This window comes from Equus quagga, chromosome 11 (assembly GCF_021613505.1).
Source record: "Equus quagga isolate Etosha38 chromosome 11, UCLA_HA_Equagga_1.0, whole genome shotgun sequence".
Lineage (NCBI taxonomy): Eukaryota > Metazoa > Chordata > Mammalia > Perissodactyla > Equidae > Equus > Equus quagga.
The window spans coordinates 26528519-26550774 of NC_060277.1; the positions used below are offsets into that span (position 1 = coordinate 26528519).

General features: G+C 38.4%; 1 protein-coding gene across 3 annotated transcripts in view; it reads left to right on the forward strand.

The window, feature by feature from the left end:
• PDSS2 (decaprenyl diphosphate synthase subunit 2) overlaps nt 1-22256 on the forward strand; it is a 269150-nt gene that overhangs the window by 208011 nt on the left and 38883 nt on the right. For all 3 annotated transcript variants that reach the window (XM_046677266.1, XM_046677267.1, XM_046677268.1), the window contains exons 5-7: nt 5344-5517; nt 6448-6579; nt 20702-20734. In XM_046677266.1, coding sequence (XP_046533222.1) covers nt 5344-5517; nt 6448-6579; nt 20702-20734 — 339 coding nt within the window. The remainder of the gene's footprint in view (nt 1-5343; nt 5518-6447; nt 6580-20701; nt 20735-22256) is intronic.

Here is a 22256-nt window from a genome sequence, read left to right on the forward strand (position 1 = left end):
TGACTTTTAGTAACTTTATCGAGTGATACAACCATCACTATAAATCAGTTTTAGAACATTTTCACACACACACTCATAGGGTGCCTCATGGCCATTTACATTTCCACTCCCAGCCCAGGCAACAACTAATGTATGTTTTATATAATGGAATCATACAGTATGTGGTCTCTTGTGGCTGGCTCCTTTCACTTAGCTTAATGCTTTTGAGGTTCATCCATGGCATAGCATGTGTCAGCAGTTCCTTCTTTTGTATTGCTGAATAACTTTCCATTGTATGGATATATCTACTCATTAGCTTCTAAAATTTTTAAAAGAACATTCAATTACTTAATAAATACAACAAATAAACATGGTTCTATTCATTTAGCAAACATTTGTTTAAAATTAAATATGGCCTAAGAGATTAAAAAATATAAAGGTAACCATATCCAGCCCTCAGGGAAACAGAAAAATAAGCAGTCATACAATTCAGAGAGAATAAGTTCTACATTGAAATATAAATAAGATAATGTTAGTCTAAAGAGGAGAGTATTTGTGGGAGTATTTGAGAATGCTTCCCAAAGAAGTGGTATTTAAACTGGATGTGTTCAATTTACTGGGCAGAGAATGGGAGGAGATGACATTCCCTTTAAAAGGAATAATATTTTAAAATTCACACAAGTGTGAAAATATGTATTTTATTCAAGAAACAGCAATTTGTCCTGTGTTACTGAAATGCAGCCCTCAAAGGGGATATTTTGGATAGGAGATGGAGCCAGAAGCTTGGTACCAAAATGGAAGGCTTTGAATGCTGTGCTGTAGAGTTTTTCTTGATTCTGTGGACAGTAGGAAGGCATTCAAGGAGAATTATTTCAGTTTATTTATTATGTCCAATTTAAGAAAGATAAAGGGAGGTGGAAAATAGAGAAAGAGAAAGGTACCAAAAGAAAGATAGAGATTCAGCAAACATTTTCTGCATACCTAATGAACTATATTGGGTGCTGATGTTTCAGCAGAGCACAGAACAGGCAGAGTCCTTGCTTTCAGGGAGTCAACTTTCTAGTGAAGGGGAGATAACTGTATCAGGTGTCCAGTAGTATCAAAGGAAAAATGTTTAAAGCAGGATAAAGAGACAGGAAATGATGGGGGAGGGATGTGGAATTGAAATTTGATTACAGACCCAAAAGTAATGAGAAATGGAGCCAAGCAAACATCTGGGGAGAGTGTGTGACAGAGAACACCAAGTGCAGAGGCCTCAAGGAGGAGTCTGCCTGGAGCGCTTGAGAAACAGCACGAAGGCCAACGTGGTCTGTCTGATTTATGTTTTAAAAGGATCACCCTGGCAGCTGGGTGATCAGCACAATAAACTATGACTTTGTATATATTTCATTTCACATGTGTTTGGGTTTATATGTGGGATTAATTCCTGGAAGTAGGATTGCTGGCTCACAGGGCAAATACATTTGTAATTTTGATAGATATTGTAACGTTTCGATGCAGTCTTCACTTCCACCAACCATGTTTGAGACACCTGTTTCTTCCCAGCCTCACCAACACTAAGATGGAAGATTTGGGGAGGTGGAAATTTTTTTTTCATTGGTCGGAAACCCCCAAATCAAATTGATGACAGGGTTGCATTCCTTCTGGGTGCTCTAGGGGAAAATCTGTTTCCTTGCCCTTTCTAGTTTCCGCCTTCATTCTTTGGCTTGTGGCTGCATCTTCCATCTTCAAATCCAGCAGCATAATATCTTCTAATCTCCCTCTCTCTGTCATCACAGACCCTGCTGCCTCCCTTTTATGAGGATCGTTTTTACCTTAGGCCCACCCAGTTAATGTGGGATAATCACCCATCTCAAGATCCTGAATTTAGTCGTGACTTCAAAGTCCCTTTTGCTGTGTGAGCTCATAGTCACAGGGTCCAGGGATTAGGGTGTGGACATCTCTGCGGGGGGGAGGGGGGAGCCACCAATGTACCACAGGGAGATTTGCCATTTATCTGTGATAGGAAATGCAAATACTTTTCCTTATTGTCTTTTGTCTTCTCACATTGCCTATGGTTTTGTGATTATTTTTCTTTTGTTTTTGCCATTTGGAGTTTATCCTGGTAAATAGTGTGAAATGCAGATCAGTCTTTATTTTTTTCCAGATAGTTATTCGGTCCTACCAGCACCATTTGCTGAAAAGTCCGGTGTTTCCCTAAAATATAGTAAATTCCTGTACACAGTTTGATTGACTTCTGGATTTCCATCTTGTTCCATTGTTTGTCTGTCTAAAAAGTACACATTTTCAAAAAATTACTGAGGCTTTATAGTATGCTAAACTATCTGGTAGAGCTAGACATCATTTGCTTCCCCCCCAACCCCTGTTTTTCATGACTTTCCTGCCTTTTCTTTTTTTTCTGCAGGGAGAGAGTCACCCTGAGCTACTGTCTGTTGCCAATCTTCCTCTCTTTTTTTCCCTCCCGAAAGCCCCAGTACATAGTTGTGTATTCTAGTTGTAAGTCCTTCTAGTTCTTCTGTGTGAGCTGCCACCACAGCATGGCTCCTGGCAGAGGAGTGGTGTGGTTCTGCACCTGGGAACTGGAGCCGGGCTGCTGAAGCAGAGCTCACCAAACTTTAACCAGTAGGCCATCAAGCTCGCTCTTTCCTACCTATTCTTGTTTGGTTTTTCCCTGTGTAAACTTTAGAATCAGCTTGCCTGGTTTAGAGGGGCTGGGAGGAGTGGGGGACAGAAGGTGTTAGTTTTATTGGAGTAACTTTATGAGGCTGGATCTTACTACCTTTAAACATGATATGTCTTTATATTCATTCAGGTTACTTTTTTTCCTTCAGTAATATTTTAACATTTTCTTTGTATCGATTTTGTATATATCTGAGTTTAGTCCCAGCTTTTTAATCTTTCTTTTCATAGATATAATGGAAGCAAAGACCCTATTTATAATACTTTCTGATTAGTTTTTATGTATGAAAGCTATGGTTAATACATTTATCATATTAATTATAAATTATATTAATTTTATATGCTGCTACCTTACTGAATTATCTTCTTATTTGCAGTAGTTTTTTAGTTGAGTTTCTTGGTTTTTCCCAGCATACAGTTATATTGTCTTCATATAGTGATGGTTAAACTCTTTGTTTCTAATTTTTATATATATGTCCTTTTCTTGCCTCTTCTGTTAGATAGCAGTGGTGTTGTGTGCATCTCTGTCTTATTCCTGATGTTAGGAAGAAAGGCTCGTGTATTTCCCCATAAAATATTTGCTGACTTTTGGGTGCACACTCAGGTGCATACTCACACACACACAGACACACACCCCTGTCATATTAAAGAAATACACATCTGTTCCTATTTTATTCAGCACTTCTTTTTCCCATCAGGAATAAGAGTTGAATTTTGTCAAATGCCTCTTTAGTATATATGAAGAGATAACATGGTTTTTATCTTAGGTTTATTAATATGGTATATTAACTTTGCACATTTTAAAATACATTCTCAGATTTCTAAAATTAAATGTTTTTATTTATACCTAATGTTTCATGAAGCAGGTCTCAAGTTTATGAACTGTGTCTCCCCTGTGTAGCTTTTTGATTATGACACAATGCTGTGTTGCATATTTGCCACTGTCATAAGTGGAACTCTTTTTGTTTAAAGGCTTAATAAAATTAAGCTGAGAATTTGGTCTGATCAGTGCACTCAAGATTCCCTTCAGCTTGGTGAAAGAAGTGGGGCTAAATCTGAGCTGACCTTTCAATGGCCCCTGTTTACCGAGGGGCCAGCCAGGTGGCGCAGTGGTTAAGTGCGCCCGTTCAGCTTCGATGGCCCAGGGTTTGCTGGTTCGGATCCCGGGTGCGGACATGGCACCGCTTAGCAAGCCATGCTGTGGTAGGCATCCCATATAAAGTAGAGGAAGATGGGCACAGATGTTAGCTCAGGGCCAGTCCTCCTCAGCAAAAAGAGGAGGATCGGCAGCAGATGTTAGCTCAGGGCTAATGTTCCTCAAAAAAAAATAAATAATAATGGCGGAAGGAGAAGGATTATGGTATGGATGGCAGGAAAGAAAGTGTTTGAAAGAAAATTAATCTTTCTAGATGGGTTCTAGTTTGAGATTTCAAAGAAACACCATAAAATGGACGTTGTTTTATATATTTGCTTCATCGCACTTGTCCTCAGAGAGCTCACTGCCTGCAGTAAAGCTATGCAATAGGATAGTCACTAGCTCCTTGTACCTATTGAATACTTGAAATTCGGCTAGTGATGTGCTGTAAGCGTAAAATCCACACTGATTTTGAAAACTTAATATTAAAAAAATGTAAAATATCTCATAATTTTATGTTGATTATATCTCAAAATAATATTTTGGATATATTGGGATAGATAAAAATGTCATTACGATTAATTTTACCCGTTTCTTTTTTTTTTTTTTTTTAAGATTGGTGCCTGAGCTAACAACTGTTGCCAGTCTTTTTTTTCCTGCTTTATCCCCCAGGTACATAGTTGTATATCTTAGTTGCAGGTCCTTCTAGGTGTGGCATGTGGGACATCACCTCAACATGGCCTGACTAGCGGTGCCATGTCCATGGCCAGGATCCAAACCAGCGAAACCCTGGGCCGCCGCAGCAGAGCGCATGAACTTAACCACTCGATCACGGGGCCGGCCCTTACCTGTTTCTTTTCACTTTTTTAATGTAGCTACTAGCAAATTTTAAATTGCATATGTGGCTTACATTATGTTTTTATTAGACTTCACTGGTCTAGAGGCAGTAGGTGTGTGTATACTTACAGATATTACAACGCTTTTCAAATTTAAAAAGATGAAATTAAATAAACCACAGTTATATTCTCCCTTATCACTTTGTTTCTTCTTATGGGAATAAACTTTGATGAGTAATGTAATATAAATCGTACTCCATTGTAATGGGTTACCTCCTCTCTGATTTTTCTGTTTAACTGTTTATAAGAAAGTGGTGTTTATTCATCATGCCCTTGACATTTGCGATAGGATTCTTGCATTTTAGAATACTAGCACTTAAGATCTGATGTGAATATAGGAGGGAGTTAGTTCGGAGGTCCAAGTTTCTAATTTTGCCTTATCCTAAAAATATTTCTTCATAGAAGTTCCCCAGCTCAAAATAAAATTTGCTTCAGCATTTCTTTCATTTTTCTTCCCCATTACCCTAAAAAAGCAGTTCCCACCTCCGTAGTTCTCTTTAGGTAGAGCTGAGCTTCAGCATCTTTAGTTCTGTCTTGTTGCAATAGCCTGAGTGGTTTGAATAGTTCGTTTCTTAACTCTTATTTTTCAAAAACTGAAACAATTAAATTACTCCTAAAGCTTTTTTTTATCTTGGCTTTTGTTGCATTTTTTAGGAAAATTATATCACAGATGATATTGGAATATCGACTTGGAAGGAGCAGACTTTTCTCTCCCATGGTGCCTTATTAGCAAAGAGCTGCCAAGCTGCAATGGAATTAGCAAAGCATGGTGCTGAGGTTCAGGATATGGCATTTCAGTATGGGAAGCACATGGCCATGAGTCATAAGGTATTTGTACACCCTTTCTCTTTTTCCAGTACTTAAATAACAAAAATGATAGACAAGAAACCTTTTACCATTTAATAAGCTGCTTTTATATCTCAAAAAATGTTTATTGTTTGCTTAAAATCTATCAGTCATAGATGGTGATTATTGTGTAATATAAACAGTATGATTAGTGAATACTGTGTAATTTTCATAGAAAGCTACAGCTTACTTAAACCATATTTGTGATATTTATCTTTTCTTACCACCTGAAAGGGTTCTTGAAAGAATTCTTAGAGATTATTAAAGAACGTGTAATGTTGCCATTCACAGAATGGAAGAATATTTGCATTTTTGTTACAGTTCCCGTATAGTTCCTTATATGAAATGAATTGTGAAATGTTAATGAAATTTAGAAATATACTAAATGAAATTGAAAGCTTTAGTTCCATTAGCTGATTCTTTTGAATGGGCATAATGAAATATAAAATATCCCAAGATTGGCTGTTATATTGTTCTCTCTGTGTATATGTAATTTTAAAATTCTATTTAATATGTATTTCTTAGATGTTGCTTAAATAGCTTATAAGAGGGGGGAATATATACTTATATAGATAATATCTCCAGATGAGTTTTTTATATATTAAATCTTAGATTAGTTTATTAAGCAATTATATGTATTAAATCTTTTTCTAAATTTTTACCTTGAAATTAAAAAGTGAAATAAAGGCTACTGCCAAATAAAAAAGAAATGTTAAGGAAAAATTATTTTAAAGAATTTTAAAGATTATTGTTAATCGTACAGACTGTTCTTTTGCTTGTTAAAGTACATCTAAAAACTGCATTCCTTAAGCTTCATTTTTCATTGTATTAACTCATGCTTTCTGTATATGGCTAAAACATACTAGTGTACATGCATTTCACTGATTTAATTCTTTTGACTACTCCTTCTAGATAAATTCTGATCTCCAGCCTTTTATTAAAGAAAAGACCAGTGACTCCACAACTTTTCATCTGAACTCAGCTCCCGTAGTCTTACATCAGGAGTTTCTTGGAAGAGATTTGTGGATTAAGCAGATCGGAGAGGTAAAATGAAATTAGTCCCATTTTAGGTACCGGTAGTACTTAGTTGATTTTAGAACATAATTCACATTTTGTGATGATCTAAGACATCAGCCATATAGATCATATAGGTCAGCCTATTAGTGTAACAGGTAAAATTCTTACTTTATAATCTACATTTTTAAGACCTGAAGTGTTAGTTAAAAGTTAGAAACTGCAATATTGTGTTTTCTTATTATCTGAGTTCCTAGAATACTGCAACCCAAAACTAGTGCCTGTGGTGAATGCTAATTAACTCAGATTTTTTTTTCTAAAGGCTTTCAAAAATTGGGCTATGGTAATAGCACCACCCTTTAACTGACGGCAATTTCCCATCTGTAGACTGTAGCACAAGCTGCAGAATTCCAGGAGCTCCGTCTGTCAGCTCATTGGGTTATTTTAAAACAAACTTGGACCCTGAACACTCAAGTTCTGAGGCATTATCAAAGAAAAAAGGGCATGGTTAACTGGGAAGAGTAAAGGGGCATCAACTGGGTAAATTTCCCCTTTTTTTTTGTGAGGAGACAAGGTGTGAAAGATGAGAGGGAACTCTTTTGGTTTTCTTTTAATCCAGAAACTCTGGTATAAAAAGTCTTTGCCCTTTTATCCAAAGCTTCATGGAATTTATTTAACTTCATGGTTCTAATTGATTGGGTTGATCTGAGACTCTGGACATGGGGAACCAGGCACAGCTGAGGGGGTCTAGCCGCCGCCATACCTAAAGCAGAGAGAGCCCAAGTGATATCTGCGTTCAGAAAGATAAGATTTTCCCTCTGCTACCCTTGCTCCCTTATTGGCTCTCAAAATGCTGGCAGCTAGCTTAACATCCCTCATATTTGTCAGGTAGAAAACGAGAGGATTCCTTTCTGGGAAACTGTCAAACCCAGGAGAAAAGACCTGCAGATGTGGAAGTTTGGGGCTCCCTCCGTCACCGTGCCATGTCCCTGACCAGCCCACCTGCAGTGAAGCCCACCAGCTGACAGACCTCAGAGTATCTGAGTGCACAGAATAGCCAAGAGAAGTGGACTAGGTGATAGAGGAGCCCTGGGCGTTTGAGAAAAGGCTGTACCATGAAAGAACGAGTCCAGAGCAAGCTGAGGGAGGGAACTCAGAGGACAGAGACGTGGGAGAAAGAACCACGTTTTCAAAAGCACTGTAATCAGTGTACTCAGTGAGGTAAGATATTAAATCCGTGAAAGAAGAACAGGGGATATATAAAAATGGACAATCCAAGAATAAGAAAGCAGAATTATAAAATATAAAAACATGAAAAAAAAATTTTTTAATCAGAAAAAGAATGGAAGATATGAGAAAATCTCCCCAAAAGTTGAGGGAAAAGACAGTAATAAATAGAAGAGAAGAGATAAAAAAAATTAGAGGACCACTTTAGGAGATTGATATTATGAGTCTCAGAAAGAGAAAACTGAAAATGGAGGTAAGAAAATTAACAAAGAATTTTTTAAAAAGGAAAGAAAAATGCGAGAATTGAAGGATCTGAGTCTCCAAATTGAAATGGTGCCCTAAATAATGAACTTTAAAAGACCCACACCAAGTCACATGATTATCAAATTTCAAAACAAGAGGGATAAAGAAGAGTTCCTAATACTTCCAAAAAAGAAAAAGAAAAACCTACGTAGAAAGGATCAAGAATCAGAATGGCCACAGTAGTGACACTGAAAGCTTCAAGACAGTGGAGTAATACCTTCAACATTCAAAGAGAAAATTGTTTCCAACTTAGAATTTTATGCCAGTCCTGTTATCAAGTGTGACGTTAAATAAAGACAATTTAAAACAGATAAACATGGTCTCAACTTACCTCCCAAGCATCATTTTTCAGGGAGCAGGTGATATATTCTGTCAAGACAAGGGAATAACCAAGAAAGAGAAAGACATGGAATTTTAGGAACTAGGGGATCAGATATAGGCATGAGGCAACGGGAATTCCCAGGACAACATGAAGGGAAGAATAAACGACAACAACAGTAATGCCAAGAAGAAGAGCACTTACTATGTTCTAATGAGAAGCCTGAGACACAGAGAGATTAACTAATTTGTGCACAGTCACACAGCTAGCAAGTTGTGGAGCCAGGATTCAAACCCAGGCATCCTGGCTACGGGACCCATGTCCTTAAGTAATGTGCTACACTGTCTCTCATCCAAGCAAATCCTAGGCTGATGGCTATGCATCCGGTCCAGATTGGGACAAGAGGACAGAGATCTCCAGGAGAAATCTCCAAGGAAAAAAATGGAACTGATGATCACCTAATGTACTTGACCATACTGAGAATTTAGGGACAGATTAATGATGGATACATAGAAAACTAAGTGTTCTAGTTACTATTGCTGCATAACAAATTACCCCAAAACTTAGCTGCTTAAAATAACCATTTTATCACTTTCATGGATTCTGTGGGTCAGGAATGTGGGCAGCGCACAGGGCATGACTGCTCCATTGTGTCTGGGGCCTCAGCTAGAAAGACCTAGAGACTGGAGGTGACTCAGGGATGCTGGGGACTGGTTTCCTCTGGAAGCTCCACTCACACCTGGTGCCCGGGCTGAGCTATCGAGAAAACCAGGCTGCTGACTAACCGGAGTGCTTACATGGACCCTCCATTGAGTTTGGCTTCCTAACAGCATGGCAGCCTCAGAATAGTTGGACTTTTTACTTGCTGGCTCAGAAAGCCAAACGCAAGTGTTCCAGCAAACAAGGCAGAGGCTGCATCTTTTTTTATAACCAGCCTCCGAGGTCATACAGTCATTTCCATGGTCTCCTATCAAAATAGTCACAAGCCCACCCAAAATCAAGGGGAGGAGCTGTAGACCTCACCTATCAATGGGAAGAGTTTCAAAGAATTTGGGGCCCACATTTTAAACAGCCACATTAAATATATGAAATAAAATGAGGCAGCTATTAGCTATAGTGAAAAATTTATATAAGAAGGGAAATGTAATCATAATATTCTGCATGGCTTAGAGAATAACATTTATGTAGCATAAAAACGTAAATACTGAATATTGATTTAAACCAAAAAGTGTAATCAGCACGAGGAGAGTAGAGAAAATGATGTTTGGTCATGTAAGAAATGTGATTATTCCTTTCATGGTAGGATCAATAGATAATGTATAAAATTTAAAAATCAAGAGAGAACAATATTTGAAGATAAACAGCAGAAGAAACAGCCAAAGAGAGGGACACAGGACAGACAGGGTCTGGAGAATGCTAGGTTGTTTTGTTACAAGTCTTGTATTATTTGGCTTCTTAAATACTATACATGTATTTGTTTTTATTTCAAGACTTTTAGTGTAAAAATTTATATACTTTCTATAGTAATTCCGCTTCTAACAATCTATCCCAAGAAAAAAATCTCAGAGATGTGGGCACAGACTTAATGTGGAAATAAGTAGTAAAATATTAATTCAAAAAGGAAAAAAAATTAAAATCAATCCATTTAAAAATAGAAAAGGGATAAATGACGTATAGTACAATGAAATATCACACAGCTATTGAATATTGTATTACTAGGGTGTATTTGTGTGTTTTTCGACAGCTGAACCAAAAATATCTATACAGATGGTGTTAGTAACTCTAATTGGGTTACATTAGAATACATTGCAGATTTACATTTCGGTTGAAAAGATCCAGCTAAATATGTTAAATGAAAGCTACCAACTCTCCCTCGGCTATTCATATTTATCCACATACATGAAAGAGAAGCAGAGATGTGAATTTTAAAGAAGCTTCACAGGAAAGGGACATATTTAACTCTTAGTTTCTTTGCAGGCATACAAAGTTGTAAATGTAGGCAACATGAGAGTCCAGGATTTCCTAAACAGCTGGTGAAATGTTCCCGAATGATCATCCCAAACTTGATTTTAGATTCAAGGGATAGCCTTTCCCAATAGCCTGTGCCGCAGGCAGTAACCCACGTAAATCAAATGGATCTTGTCCAGAGGTCAGTAAACCCTGTCGAGGGGAAGTCCGTGAGCAGATGATGGCCTGCTCTCCAGCCTAGGTCCCCTATGATCATCTCCAAATCCTCATCCTTCAGGAAAGACGGGCAGTTTACTGCCCCCCTCAAGGCCCTGCCAGGCTGCTGTAGTTTGCTCCAAGACTTCAGGCTGTTTTCCTTATATCCACATGTCTGAGTCATGAACAGGGTCACTGATGAAGAGAAGATGAATTCATCTGAAACAAATAAGAAATAAGGAGTTAGTTTCTGTCGTGCAGGGGGCAACATTCTTCAGATTAAAGACTCCTTACTTGAATTTATTTTAATCTTCTAAATTATAATATTCATGTTTATATTAAGCGCTATAAGATAATGATCTTGTTCTGTGAATGCCCCCTAGTCATAGTTAGGGAGCACAATTTGCATAACATTTAAGAGGGACGTTCTATCTCGAATCTCAAGGAGGTTGCTTGTTAATCTTGAAATTAGTTCTGGTGCTCTTTCCAAATTCTTCGTGTTTACCTCCTTTGCATTTTTGTAATCTTCCCCCCCCCCCACCCCCACCCCCGGTTTTGAATTTTATTGCAAGATTCTTAAGAATAATAGTGAATTCACCTTTGAATTATCCATAGTACCTGGCGTGGTGACGTACATGGAATAGTCATCCAATTAATATTTGTCAAAAATTTTGTGTGGAATGGTCTTCACAGGGTAACTGTTTGGTAGCAGCCCTTTTTGTTAAATAGAAAGAATCAAGCTGGCGTAGCAGAAATGGACCATGGAGGACCTGGATTCTAGATTGGGCTTCGCTAGCATCTGTATAACTTTAATCATGGTCTTTCACATCCTTGTTACTATTTTCTGTAAAATGATGGCATTGAACTAGATCGTTTCTAAGGTTCCTTTCAGCTTTCAAATAAATCTAAGAAATAGGTCTCTTAGGCAAGAGATGCACTGTAAGAAAAATATTTATCTCTATTAGAAGCTTAATCCTAGTTTTGACACTGAGAAATAGAAAAGTCTTGCTCCCAATGTTGGAAATCTCCTATGATTTCTTATTATCACATGTAAAATTACTTTCCTGCTCTGCTCAGACAGGTTTGTGTCCCATCTACCCTTTTGATTTCCTGCCTGGGGAGAGTGAGAATTAATGACTAGACCAGGAACGGAGGAGGAGATCACATACCCTTAGTGCCTGTTCAACATCATTATGAAGCCTGGAAGAGCACCTCTGGAATTTTTCATATCAGGTCTTCCTGCCTCCTCTCCAGCTCCCCAAATCTTAAGATTAAATAGCCCTCTTCCATCACACCCATAGGTGCGCGCACACACACACACCCCATATCCTTTCACAAGAGTCAGTTCAGAGCACCAGACCAGACCTGAAACAGCTGAAAAATATTTGTTGAGCAATGTCTCCATACTAAATTCTACAGATCCCTCCCTACCCTAATTTTAAATTTAAATTTGTAGCTGCTGAAAAATAATGATCAGGTAACGGTACTGATAGTGAATGGGTGATTCACCCTAGGGAGGTGAAGTCATTACTTAGTTATCATTTTGATTCCTAATAAAAGAAAGTAGAATCCTTCAGATAACCACAGAGCTCTGACTCTCTCAGGGAGTCCAGGGGCTACTGCAGGTCAGCAAGCTTTATTTTTAATGATCCTTCTAGTTTTCAGCTGCCATTATAAGTCACCTGAAGAAATAAGAATTATGATTATATTTTCCTGGCTATTTCTGAAAATACTGAAATGTCACTTAGGCTTGTGACATTCTGACACTGTCATAACTAGCCATAAACTACCTTAAGTGAACTACATATTACCAATGCTGAGCTATAACTGGTTTGTCCCTAGATATCCTACTATTATCTCTTATTCAAAAGATTGCTAGGCAAGACTGGTGTGCATGAATATAACACATGTATATTCTTAAACAAAAGAGAAAATGCACATTCAGAGAGTCCTCACTGATGCCATGTGATATCTTCTAATTATTTATGTTATTTTGAGTTGTTTCAAAGGGAGTAACATTGACAACATCCTCCACTCTAGAGGGTGTATGGTGTGGGCATTTGAAAGAACTATATATGAGAGCACAAAGACTGAAATATTTCTAGATGTCTCCTAAATTAAAGTATTTTTTAAAGTTTTCTGTTGCACTTAAGGAAACAAAGTGCTCGACCACAGGAGATATAGCAGTAAATTGCCTGCAGGTTTGCGGGCTTTGTAAAAAGGGGATAAGAAAAACACACAAATATAAGGAAAACTAATTGATGCCATTTGGAGAGCTTGAAGGAAAGAGAGTTCACATCCAGTTGGGAAGGTCAAGAAAGGGTTTCTGAAGGAAGTGATATCTGAGAGAGTCCTTGAAGAAGAAGATCTTGACAGCAAAGATGGGAACGAGGGGCTTCCTAGGCGGCAGAAGCCATGAAAAGGTGATGCAGATGAGCAAGCATACAATGTATTCAAAGAAAAAAAGGTGTTATAATTTGGATGGAATGTGAAAAACATGGGGCAATTTAGGGACAGATGAAGAATTGCTCTGAAATAGTACATAACGCCTGTAAGACTTTAGTTCAGACAAAAACATGCACATGAATGTTCAGATCAGCAATATTTGCAATAGCCAAAAAGTGGAAACAACCCAATGTCCATCAAATGATGAATGGATAAAGAAAATATTACTTGGCCGTAAAAAGGAATGAAGTATTAATATGTGCTACAACATGACAAAAATGTTCTGGAACTAGGTAGTGGTGATAATAGCACAACATTGTGAATATACTAAATGCCGCTGAATTATACCCTTTAAGATGGTTAAAATGATAAATTTTATGTTATGTGAATTTTAGCTCAATTGAGAAAAAAAGACGTTGGGATGTTTGCCAGTGGAAAATGAACTTGATTCAGAAGTCATGGAGCAGGCATTGAAAAGTTTTGAGCCAGGTAATGTCGAGGTCTGAAGTGTGTTTTAGGGAGGTATATCTGGCTGCATTATATAGGGCGAAAGGAACAAGGAGATACTAGAGAGAACGAGATCTGTTAGGAAGTTTTTGGGAACCTGTTGATAAGTGCAGGAGAAAAGTCCCAATCAGAATGTTGGCAACAAGAATGGGAAGGTAAGGAGGTGAGATGTAAAACCCATTTCAGAGAAAATGTATAGGACCTGAGAACTGAGATGATAGGGAGAAGCTGTCAGGTGTGTACTGGGGAGAGGCGGTCAGAGGCCAAAACCAGGATTTTGAACTTGGATAACAGGAAGAGAATATGAGAAAGTTAATTTCATGGACATTCACATTTGCCTCCGAAAATTAGCTTTCCCAGGTGAAAGAGATGATAAAATCAGGTACCTGAGCAGTCTAGTTCTGAATGGTGTTGACTTCCTTGCAGATACCTTCTGTGCTCTCTTATTAGTAGGCAAGAATGGTCAGGATAGCAAAGAAGCCTGCCCTGTTCCTTCGTATTCTGATTCTCTTCCAGCTCTGTCACTGGAGAGCCCACCAATACAAGGCCTGCTTTTCCTACCAAGCCAAAACTCAACGGACTGCTTCAACTTCAGGGCTAGTAGATCTGGTAGACTTCTGATTTGTGGCCTTTTTAAGTCCTCATGCATTATACCCAAACTATTCTGGGATGAGGATGGAGGTGTCCTTCCTCCCTTCCTCTGTCCCCCAGCAAACCTCCCTTATATAAACTAAGCTCCACCTCTTAATATCAATGCAAATGTACAGAGAATTTATTTTCAGTAAGACTTGTTTTCTCTAAAGGAGCCAGTGATATTTTTGTCAGTGCCAAGGCAAAAGACCTTTAAAATGTTATTATTTTTGCAGCCACCATTGTAATCTTTTGTTCCAACCAGAATCATTAGTGGATGATCCATTAGGACCATTGGATGAATGGTTAGTAGGGAAATGAATATTCATATGGACTCAAACCATCTACAGATTACTGATTAAATACAGAGGGAAGCAGTGAACAAACTTAGTTTCACCAATAATGAGACAAACATACTGTGTGACTCCTAATGTAATGGAGAAAGACTATACAGCATCATCTGTGTAGCTGTCATGCCAAACATGTTTTACTTTAGTTGTGAGAAAACAATCAGACTTTCTTCAGGGCAACTGATCTGGATTCCTAAAAAATGCCAGTATTATGAAAGACAGAAAAGGTAGTGGTGTAGGGACTGTTGTAGATTGGAAGAGAGTAAAAAGCCATGACATCCAAAGGAAATGTATGATTTTTAATTTGATCTTGGACTGAGATAAAAACAGCTCTAAAGGAGACTATTGGTTGAACTTGGAAAATTTGAATATGGTCTGTATCTTAACTGTTAGAGTAAATGTTAAACTTGTTATGTAGGAGAATATCATTGTTCTTAGGAGAGAAATGCTAAAGTATTCAGGGATGAGGCATCACAATGTCTACAACTTAAATGGTCAGCAAGTGATCATCTAGAGAGAAAGCAAAGATGGCAGAATTTTAGCAATTGATTAATCTAGATGGAGGGCAAATGGGTGTTCCTTATGTTCTTTCAACTAAAAAGTTTGAGGAGACAGATAGTTTTCCTTGAAGGTTTAAAAAGAAAATCTTAAAAAAAAAAAAAAAAAAGAAAAGACTGTTATTCCAAAATATAGCATTTGGGAAGAATAACATGCTAAGTAGAGATGATGAGTCTCTAGCAATGGCTGGACTCCCTGCTGTGGAATATTAGTTTTCTGCTTTTAGAAAGAGGTTTCTTCATATCCAGCTTTCAAGTCCAGATAACAGTAGCTGGAAATTGGAAACAGTTCATTTATGTCATCCAATGCTTCTTTGTTACCTGACTTATAAAAAAGCATTTGTTTCTTAAAGTAAAAGACCACATTGTACATCCGTTACTTACCAACAGGGAATCTATCTGCCTTTGGTCTGCAGAGACTGGTATATAAACCTTTGGAATTAATCCCTCTGCGCATCTTCTCAATCAGAGTGCTGGCTTTTTTTGCTTTTGTACCGAATATTGTTTTACAGTGCTCACTATAGCTGTCCGAGGAGGCCTCCAGTGTCACGAGCACTGGCACACTATCTTGTCTATTTTCACATTTTTTAAGATAAAACAAGGTTCAAACCACACATTCTCTGTGAACTGCTAAAGACTAGGAAAAATTACTTTCTTTTCTCATGACCTGGATTGACAAGAAGCACACCTACAGGAGGCAAAAAGATGAGTGAATCCCTTTTAAAGACCCTAGTAATGAAGCCCTCAGGGAATTGCCGTGTATGGTAGAATTTACAGTGTCTTCTGGAGATGAACAGTGTGGCAGGAAGAGGTTCAGGACTGCTGGCTGTTGAAATACAGTCTGCATTTATTTTATATCAGCCTATTTTGGGCCCCAGTGAGAAAGTTATTTTAATAATATCTTGCTCTGCTAGAAATATACATGATAAGTGGCAGATGTCAGAAAAAGGGGGGAAAGTTACAGCACTCCATTCTCCTTGAGACTTAAGGAGTTTGTTCTCTTCTAGCCTTTAAAGTAAACTCTGATGCATACAAATGCATAAATTAACAAGGACATTACACATAGTCCAGACCAGTGATCCTCAAATGAACCAGAATCTCAGGGCTAGGATATTGAGGATCTGCATTTTTAACAAGCTACCCAGGTGATTCTGATACAGCCAGCCCAGCATTCGTGAGAGCCCCGCATTTGGGAACATCTGGTCTGGTCCAATGTTCTTATTTTACAGATAAGAAAATTAAGACCCAATTAAAAATTTAAACATTATTGGAGGTATTAACCTATTATGGACCAGAAACCATATTTTCTGGCTCCCAGGAGATCCATCTTCCCAGGAGGTCACCGTGCCTCTTGGAGTAGTCACAGTTAAGATCTTAGGCCACTTGCTTTCTTCCATAGACAAGGCCTGCTTAACACATGAGGCTTTGAGATGTGCATCTTAAAATCTCCTGAGGTCTCCTGACTTCCGTTCCAGGCTCTTTCCACTTCAACACACTGCTCTCAAGGTTGAGGCACTTAATTACGCTAAGCCACTGCATCTGTGAGAAGGCTACTCCATCATTCTTCTCTGTTCTATCCTTTTGTTGTTGGATTTTCATGAATTGTTTGAATTTATTTTCTATAGATTCCCTTCCTTAGTCTACTTATAAATAAAAATTAGGCAATAAAGAGAAAATATAGTATCGTTCAATATGGGTAAAAATTACTTGTAAGGCACCAGCTAATGTCTCTACATTAACTACATAATAGACCTAACCACCCCGCAATCCTGGAACTAGGAGTGAGTAAAATGAACTTTGCTTTGTAAGTTTCCTGAATAGACAGCACATAACTGACACATATAAAGAAAAAGCCCTCATCCATCTATTCATTTATTCACCATTCACAATGACTGAACATTGACTATATATAGCCAGAGCTGATTGAGACATGGAAAACAGTTGTGAGCAGGAGAGAAAATTTCCCTACTCTCATGGAGCTTAAGTTCTAGAGGGAGATCGTATGTAGAGCCTATCTAAAACAAGACTCCCTACAGGGTAAGTCCCACGAGGGCAGAAGTTTATATTTGTTCTGTTGATGGCTGTGTCTCCGGTGCCTAAGCGCTACCTGACACACAATAGGATAGGTGCACAGTGGATAATGATTGAATGAATGAGCAACAATTAGGTAAAACAGAAACTATGGCCCCTCTCAAATTAACTGTTTTACAAAAAGAAATAGAATCGATAATGTTTATGAGAAGCATTAATTATGTGGGGGATTAAATGATCATTTGCATTTGTTTCTAATTTGCTAGGTTTTTATAAACTCTAAAAGGTTTTTGTGAAAAAAAATTTACATCAGAATATGTACTCTTCAGGTGTGTGTATGACATATGTAGATATTAACCCACATAGCAGCTGGAAATATATACCTAAAGATTTAAATATTTGTAATACTTTCTTATAAAATAAATGATCCTTTTATGTACAAGCTAAAGCAGTTAAGAATGAAATGGTTTCATAGAACTGGAATGTTTACTGTGACAAAATAAAAAGGATGTTCAAGTGAGCTGCATATCAATAGTTACAGTCTGTTCAGGCTGTAATGGCTGTGGTAAGCGTGCTCTCATTTTATGCAGGCTTCTAATCTCTCAGCTTCCAAAAGATTTAAGAGCTGATGTTGAACAGATAAGGATTTACATATGTGGTGTTTCTCTGCCGTTGCCCCCAGAAAGTACATCTCTACTGGGTGAAAGGTGGTGGCCAAGCTAGGAATACAAAATAAAATGAAAGAGTTTGAAAATAGCTTGTGATTGATTAAGCACAAGTGCTTCAAAATAATATCCCTAAGATGGTTAGTTTATAAACAAAGTATGTGATGGGAAAAATGGTTTTACAAAAATTTGTGATGACCTCTCTAGATTTCCTTACCTATAAGCAGCATTATATTCACTTACTACCTGAAGAAACTGCTGTTGATTTTCTTTATGAGACAAAATTGGGAAATGGCTCAATACCTCCAAAAGGAAAAGTCCACCCGAAGTCCCTGTAAATTGTCTAGTTTTCCGTGCTTTACCTGACAATCTCAAGATAGAAAAGCTCCTCAACTTCCTAACTTTCAACAAATACCACTTTCAACATTTTAACATATCCTTCTTGTTCAACGCTGAAAGATGAGGATGTTGAAGGAGCTAGAATGAAGAGGAGCTGGTTAGAACGGAAACAAAATTTAAAGTCATGAGGAAACGGCACGTGTTTCGGGAGTGAGTTGTTTGGCAGTAGGAACAATTCTGTAGGGCGTCCAGTTCGTGCAGCATTTGGAAAGTGCCGTGCCTGAGCAATCCATACTAATCAGCGGGAGACGAGGAAAAGGACGAACAATTGAAAAGGTGGGACACTTGTGACCACAGGATCAGCCTCAGTGTCAAATATCTGTTAAGCTAAAGTGAATTCAAGAGACAGCTGGGAGTTTGAGAATTTAAAGACTAAGCATATTGCGAAATGCTGCTGCTGAAATTTTGGTCACAAGCCATGGATTATTCGTAGGATCAAAGCCAGTTCACATTTGCACAGCATCAGAGGAGCGGTAAGTCACGAGTGCCGTATACAGAGGTGCTCCAGGGCTCCCTACCACTGCTGAAGTTACAGCGGGTGGAGGGGCATTTTCAGTGTAGACAAAACTACTTTAGTTTGGGAAAAGATGTCCATAGACAGAAAGACAAAACAAGTAAATATAAAATACCTGAGCAGAGACAGGAATAAGCCTGGTTTTAAAATTTGTCTAAGAACTAACTCACACTCCCCTTGGTGTAATGCAGCTCAGGACTTAGTTCACTGAAAATCCTAAACCCCCCCCAAAAAACTTTGAAGAGCAGATTGAAAACCCCAACTTCTTTTTCATAGTACACTGGTTGCAGGGGACTTTTGTTTCATTTCAAACATTCAAGTCACAATTTTAACTTAGAGTGATTTGTGATGGTCCCAACAGCTACACATGAGCAGTGTCTTGTTCTAAGTTGCTTATTATGACAATAAGAAAAACAAAATGCAGGCATCTTTGGATAAACTTTTTAAAGATTGTAAAGGAGCAAGAAGAGTCAGGACCAATTATAAACATTTCCTTTTCTCTCATGAAAGTAATCTGCCCATGTTCATTATCTGTATAGTGTCATTTTGGACTCGGAAACAAAATCATCTCAAGAACTAACCTATTCAGGGGGCCGGCCCCCTGGCCGAGTGGTTAAGTTCCCGCGCTCTGCTTCGGTGACCCAGGGTTTCGCTGGTTCAGCTCCTGGGTGCGAACATGGCACCGCTCATCAGGCCATGCTGAGGCAGCGTCCCACATAGCACAACCAGAATATACAGCTATGTGCTGGGCGACTTTGGGGAGAAGAAGAAAAAAAAAAGAAGATTGGCAACAGATGTTAGCTCAGGTGCCAGTCTTAAAAGAACAGAGACAAAAACTAACCTATTCCTAAGTGGAAGGGCCGTTGTTCTGTGCAGAGGTGACAGGAGAAGTTTTATTCTGAAGTTGAGCTGACCTATCGGCAAAGACTAACACATTGATCGTCTCTGTTACGTTCAGATTTGATATATAGCACTTTTGAGTGTTAATTTTAAATTGTTTTTTCATAACTAAAAATATTTTGTAAATAAAATCTAACCTTACGCAGGAGGCCTCCTTCGCGTCTGCCTTTCTTCCCTGTCTTCATCTCTGATGGAGGTAGAGGGCTTTTGACCTAATACAACATAATAAAAATTGTGCCAAGGGAAGTGGAAAAATAAACTTACCCCACAGATTACTTACTAATTATACAGGAGAAAATATGTGATTACAGTGGAGCCATCTGATGGCCACCACCTTAATCAAGTGGTCAAATGTGTAGCATTACTAAGAGTTGGACAGCCTGACATTTTGTGCCTCCTGAATTGATGCCACATGAAATACATAATTTTCCGTATAAAGTATTCTTGCCAAAAATGTTTAACCTAAATCTAAACAAGCTTCTTCAGACCCAACTTTCAGTAGGCAAGCAAAACAGGGATAAGTTAAATGACACAATGAAGAAATAATATGACAGATCCAAAAAGGGAGACATTTTGTAAGACAGCTTCCCTGATCTCCTCAAAAAGCCGATGATTTTCACAAAAAATGTTAACAGTTTTTATTTTCATTTTTTGAAAAATGAAGACAGACTCTCTAGATTTAAAAGGCTGGACAGACACATAAAAACCAAATGCAATATGTGAATATTGATTAATTCTGGTTTGGGGAAAAAAGTATAAAGAATATTGTTGGGACAATTGGAGAAACTTGAATATGGGTTGTATGTTGGATGATATGGCATTGTTAGTTTTTTAAATGTGATAGTGGTTATGTGGTCATGTATGATGTCCTATGCTACAAGATGTGTGCTGAAGTATGGGGGCGTGAAGTCATGGTGTCTACACTGTCAAACCTAGACAGCGAGTGTATGTGTGCTCATTGCACTGTTCTTGCAACTTTTCAATATCTTTGAAAGTTTTATGTGTTTTATATAGTTCACTATAGAGATAGAGAGGAGAGGAAAGTGGGGAGAGAGTTGACTTTTATTCTTTGAGAGGCAAAAACTGTAGAAGCACTATGTAATTGTTAAAGAACTAACTAATCTCCCCCTTTTCTATTTTAGGCTCAAGAGAAAGGAAGATTAGACTATGCTAAGGTAGGTGGATTTTATACATACTACACAGTCTTATACATTTCAATTTGGTACTTGGTTTTTGTTTATATTTGAAAGGTCAAAAGAGAATCATCTCATTCAAAGCTGAGGGACAGTCCCTGTAAAGTAACAGGCATTAGCAGGTAAAGTAAGATTTGTTCAATGATAAGTTTATTTATCAAGTGCCTACTTCATTCCAAACACTGTGTTAGGTGTTGGGAATACAACAGTGAACCAGATCAAGTCTTTCCTTTCATGACATTTACAGTCTCATGGAGGAGATCAATAACCAATAAATAACTAAGTGGATCCATAATATAATGTCAGGTTGTGGGAAGTGCTGTAAAAAACACTTGACTGGGTAAGATCAGTAACCATTGCTGGAAAGATGCCATTGGCCAATGGATGGAAAACAGCTTTTAGCACCATCGCATGATACCTGGGAAGCACATACAGGGCCCATTAGACTCCTAAAGGTGGTCGTTTTCTGATCACCTGTGGAGCTTTTGAAAACACACATGCCTAGGTTACCGCAGCGTCACACCCTCTTTCACCAGATCAAAATCCCCTGGCAGGGGGAGCAGGGAAGGGCCAGGATGGAAGGGTTTGAAAAGAGGCTCCACAGATAATTCTGACACAGCCTTGTTGAAAAACTGCCACAGGAGTTCAGATTTCTGTGCCCCAGTGAGAGTCTGTGAACTCTCTTGGGTCACATTCCATTTGCTCCTCAGGACAAATGGAACATTTTAGCACGTGTGTGGGATGCATACAGCTGCTTGGCTAGAGGAGAGGAACATGCTAGCCACCTGATTTATGCAACAGTCAGGAATATCCAGGGTGTGAGCACACCTGCTCTCCAAAGACGAGGAGGCAGAAATATGACCTGTAAGGGCTCCGCATGCAGTAGCACAACTGAACCATACCGTGATCTCTCCAGGGCTGATCCGGAACCTTGTGTCTCCTGACAGCCCCGAGGTGCACGCCCGTGGCTCCATGCCTCTGTTCTAGCTCTTTTTCTTGCCTGAAGTGCAGTCCTTCCTTTCCTCTGCCTTACAAACTTTTGCCTCCTTCAAGAAAAATTGGATCAATAGGAGCATCTCTAAACTAAAGACTTCTATGTCTGTCACTCTATCTTAGATGTCTGCTTGAGCCTTATCATATACCCAATCGTGGGCTGTGGACATTTCTTCTTGGGTCTCCCCAAGATAAAGAAGGTAAAGAGTTCTCAAGGTAAAGAAGCTCAATGTGTCAAACTGAGCTCAGCATTTTCCCTGACATCCTTGGTCTTTTTTTTTTAATAGACTTTATTTTTTAGAGCAGTTTTAGGTTCACAGCAAAATTGAGTGAAAAGTATAGAGAGTTCCCATTACCTCCTAACCCCACACATGCACAGCCTTCCCCACTGTCAACATTCTGTGCCAGAATGGTATATTTGTTACAATCAATGAACCTTCATTGACACATCATTATCACTCATAGTTCCATAGTTCACATTAGGGTTCACTCTTAGTGTTGTATCTCTCAG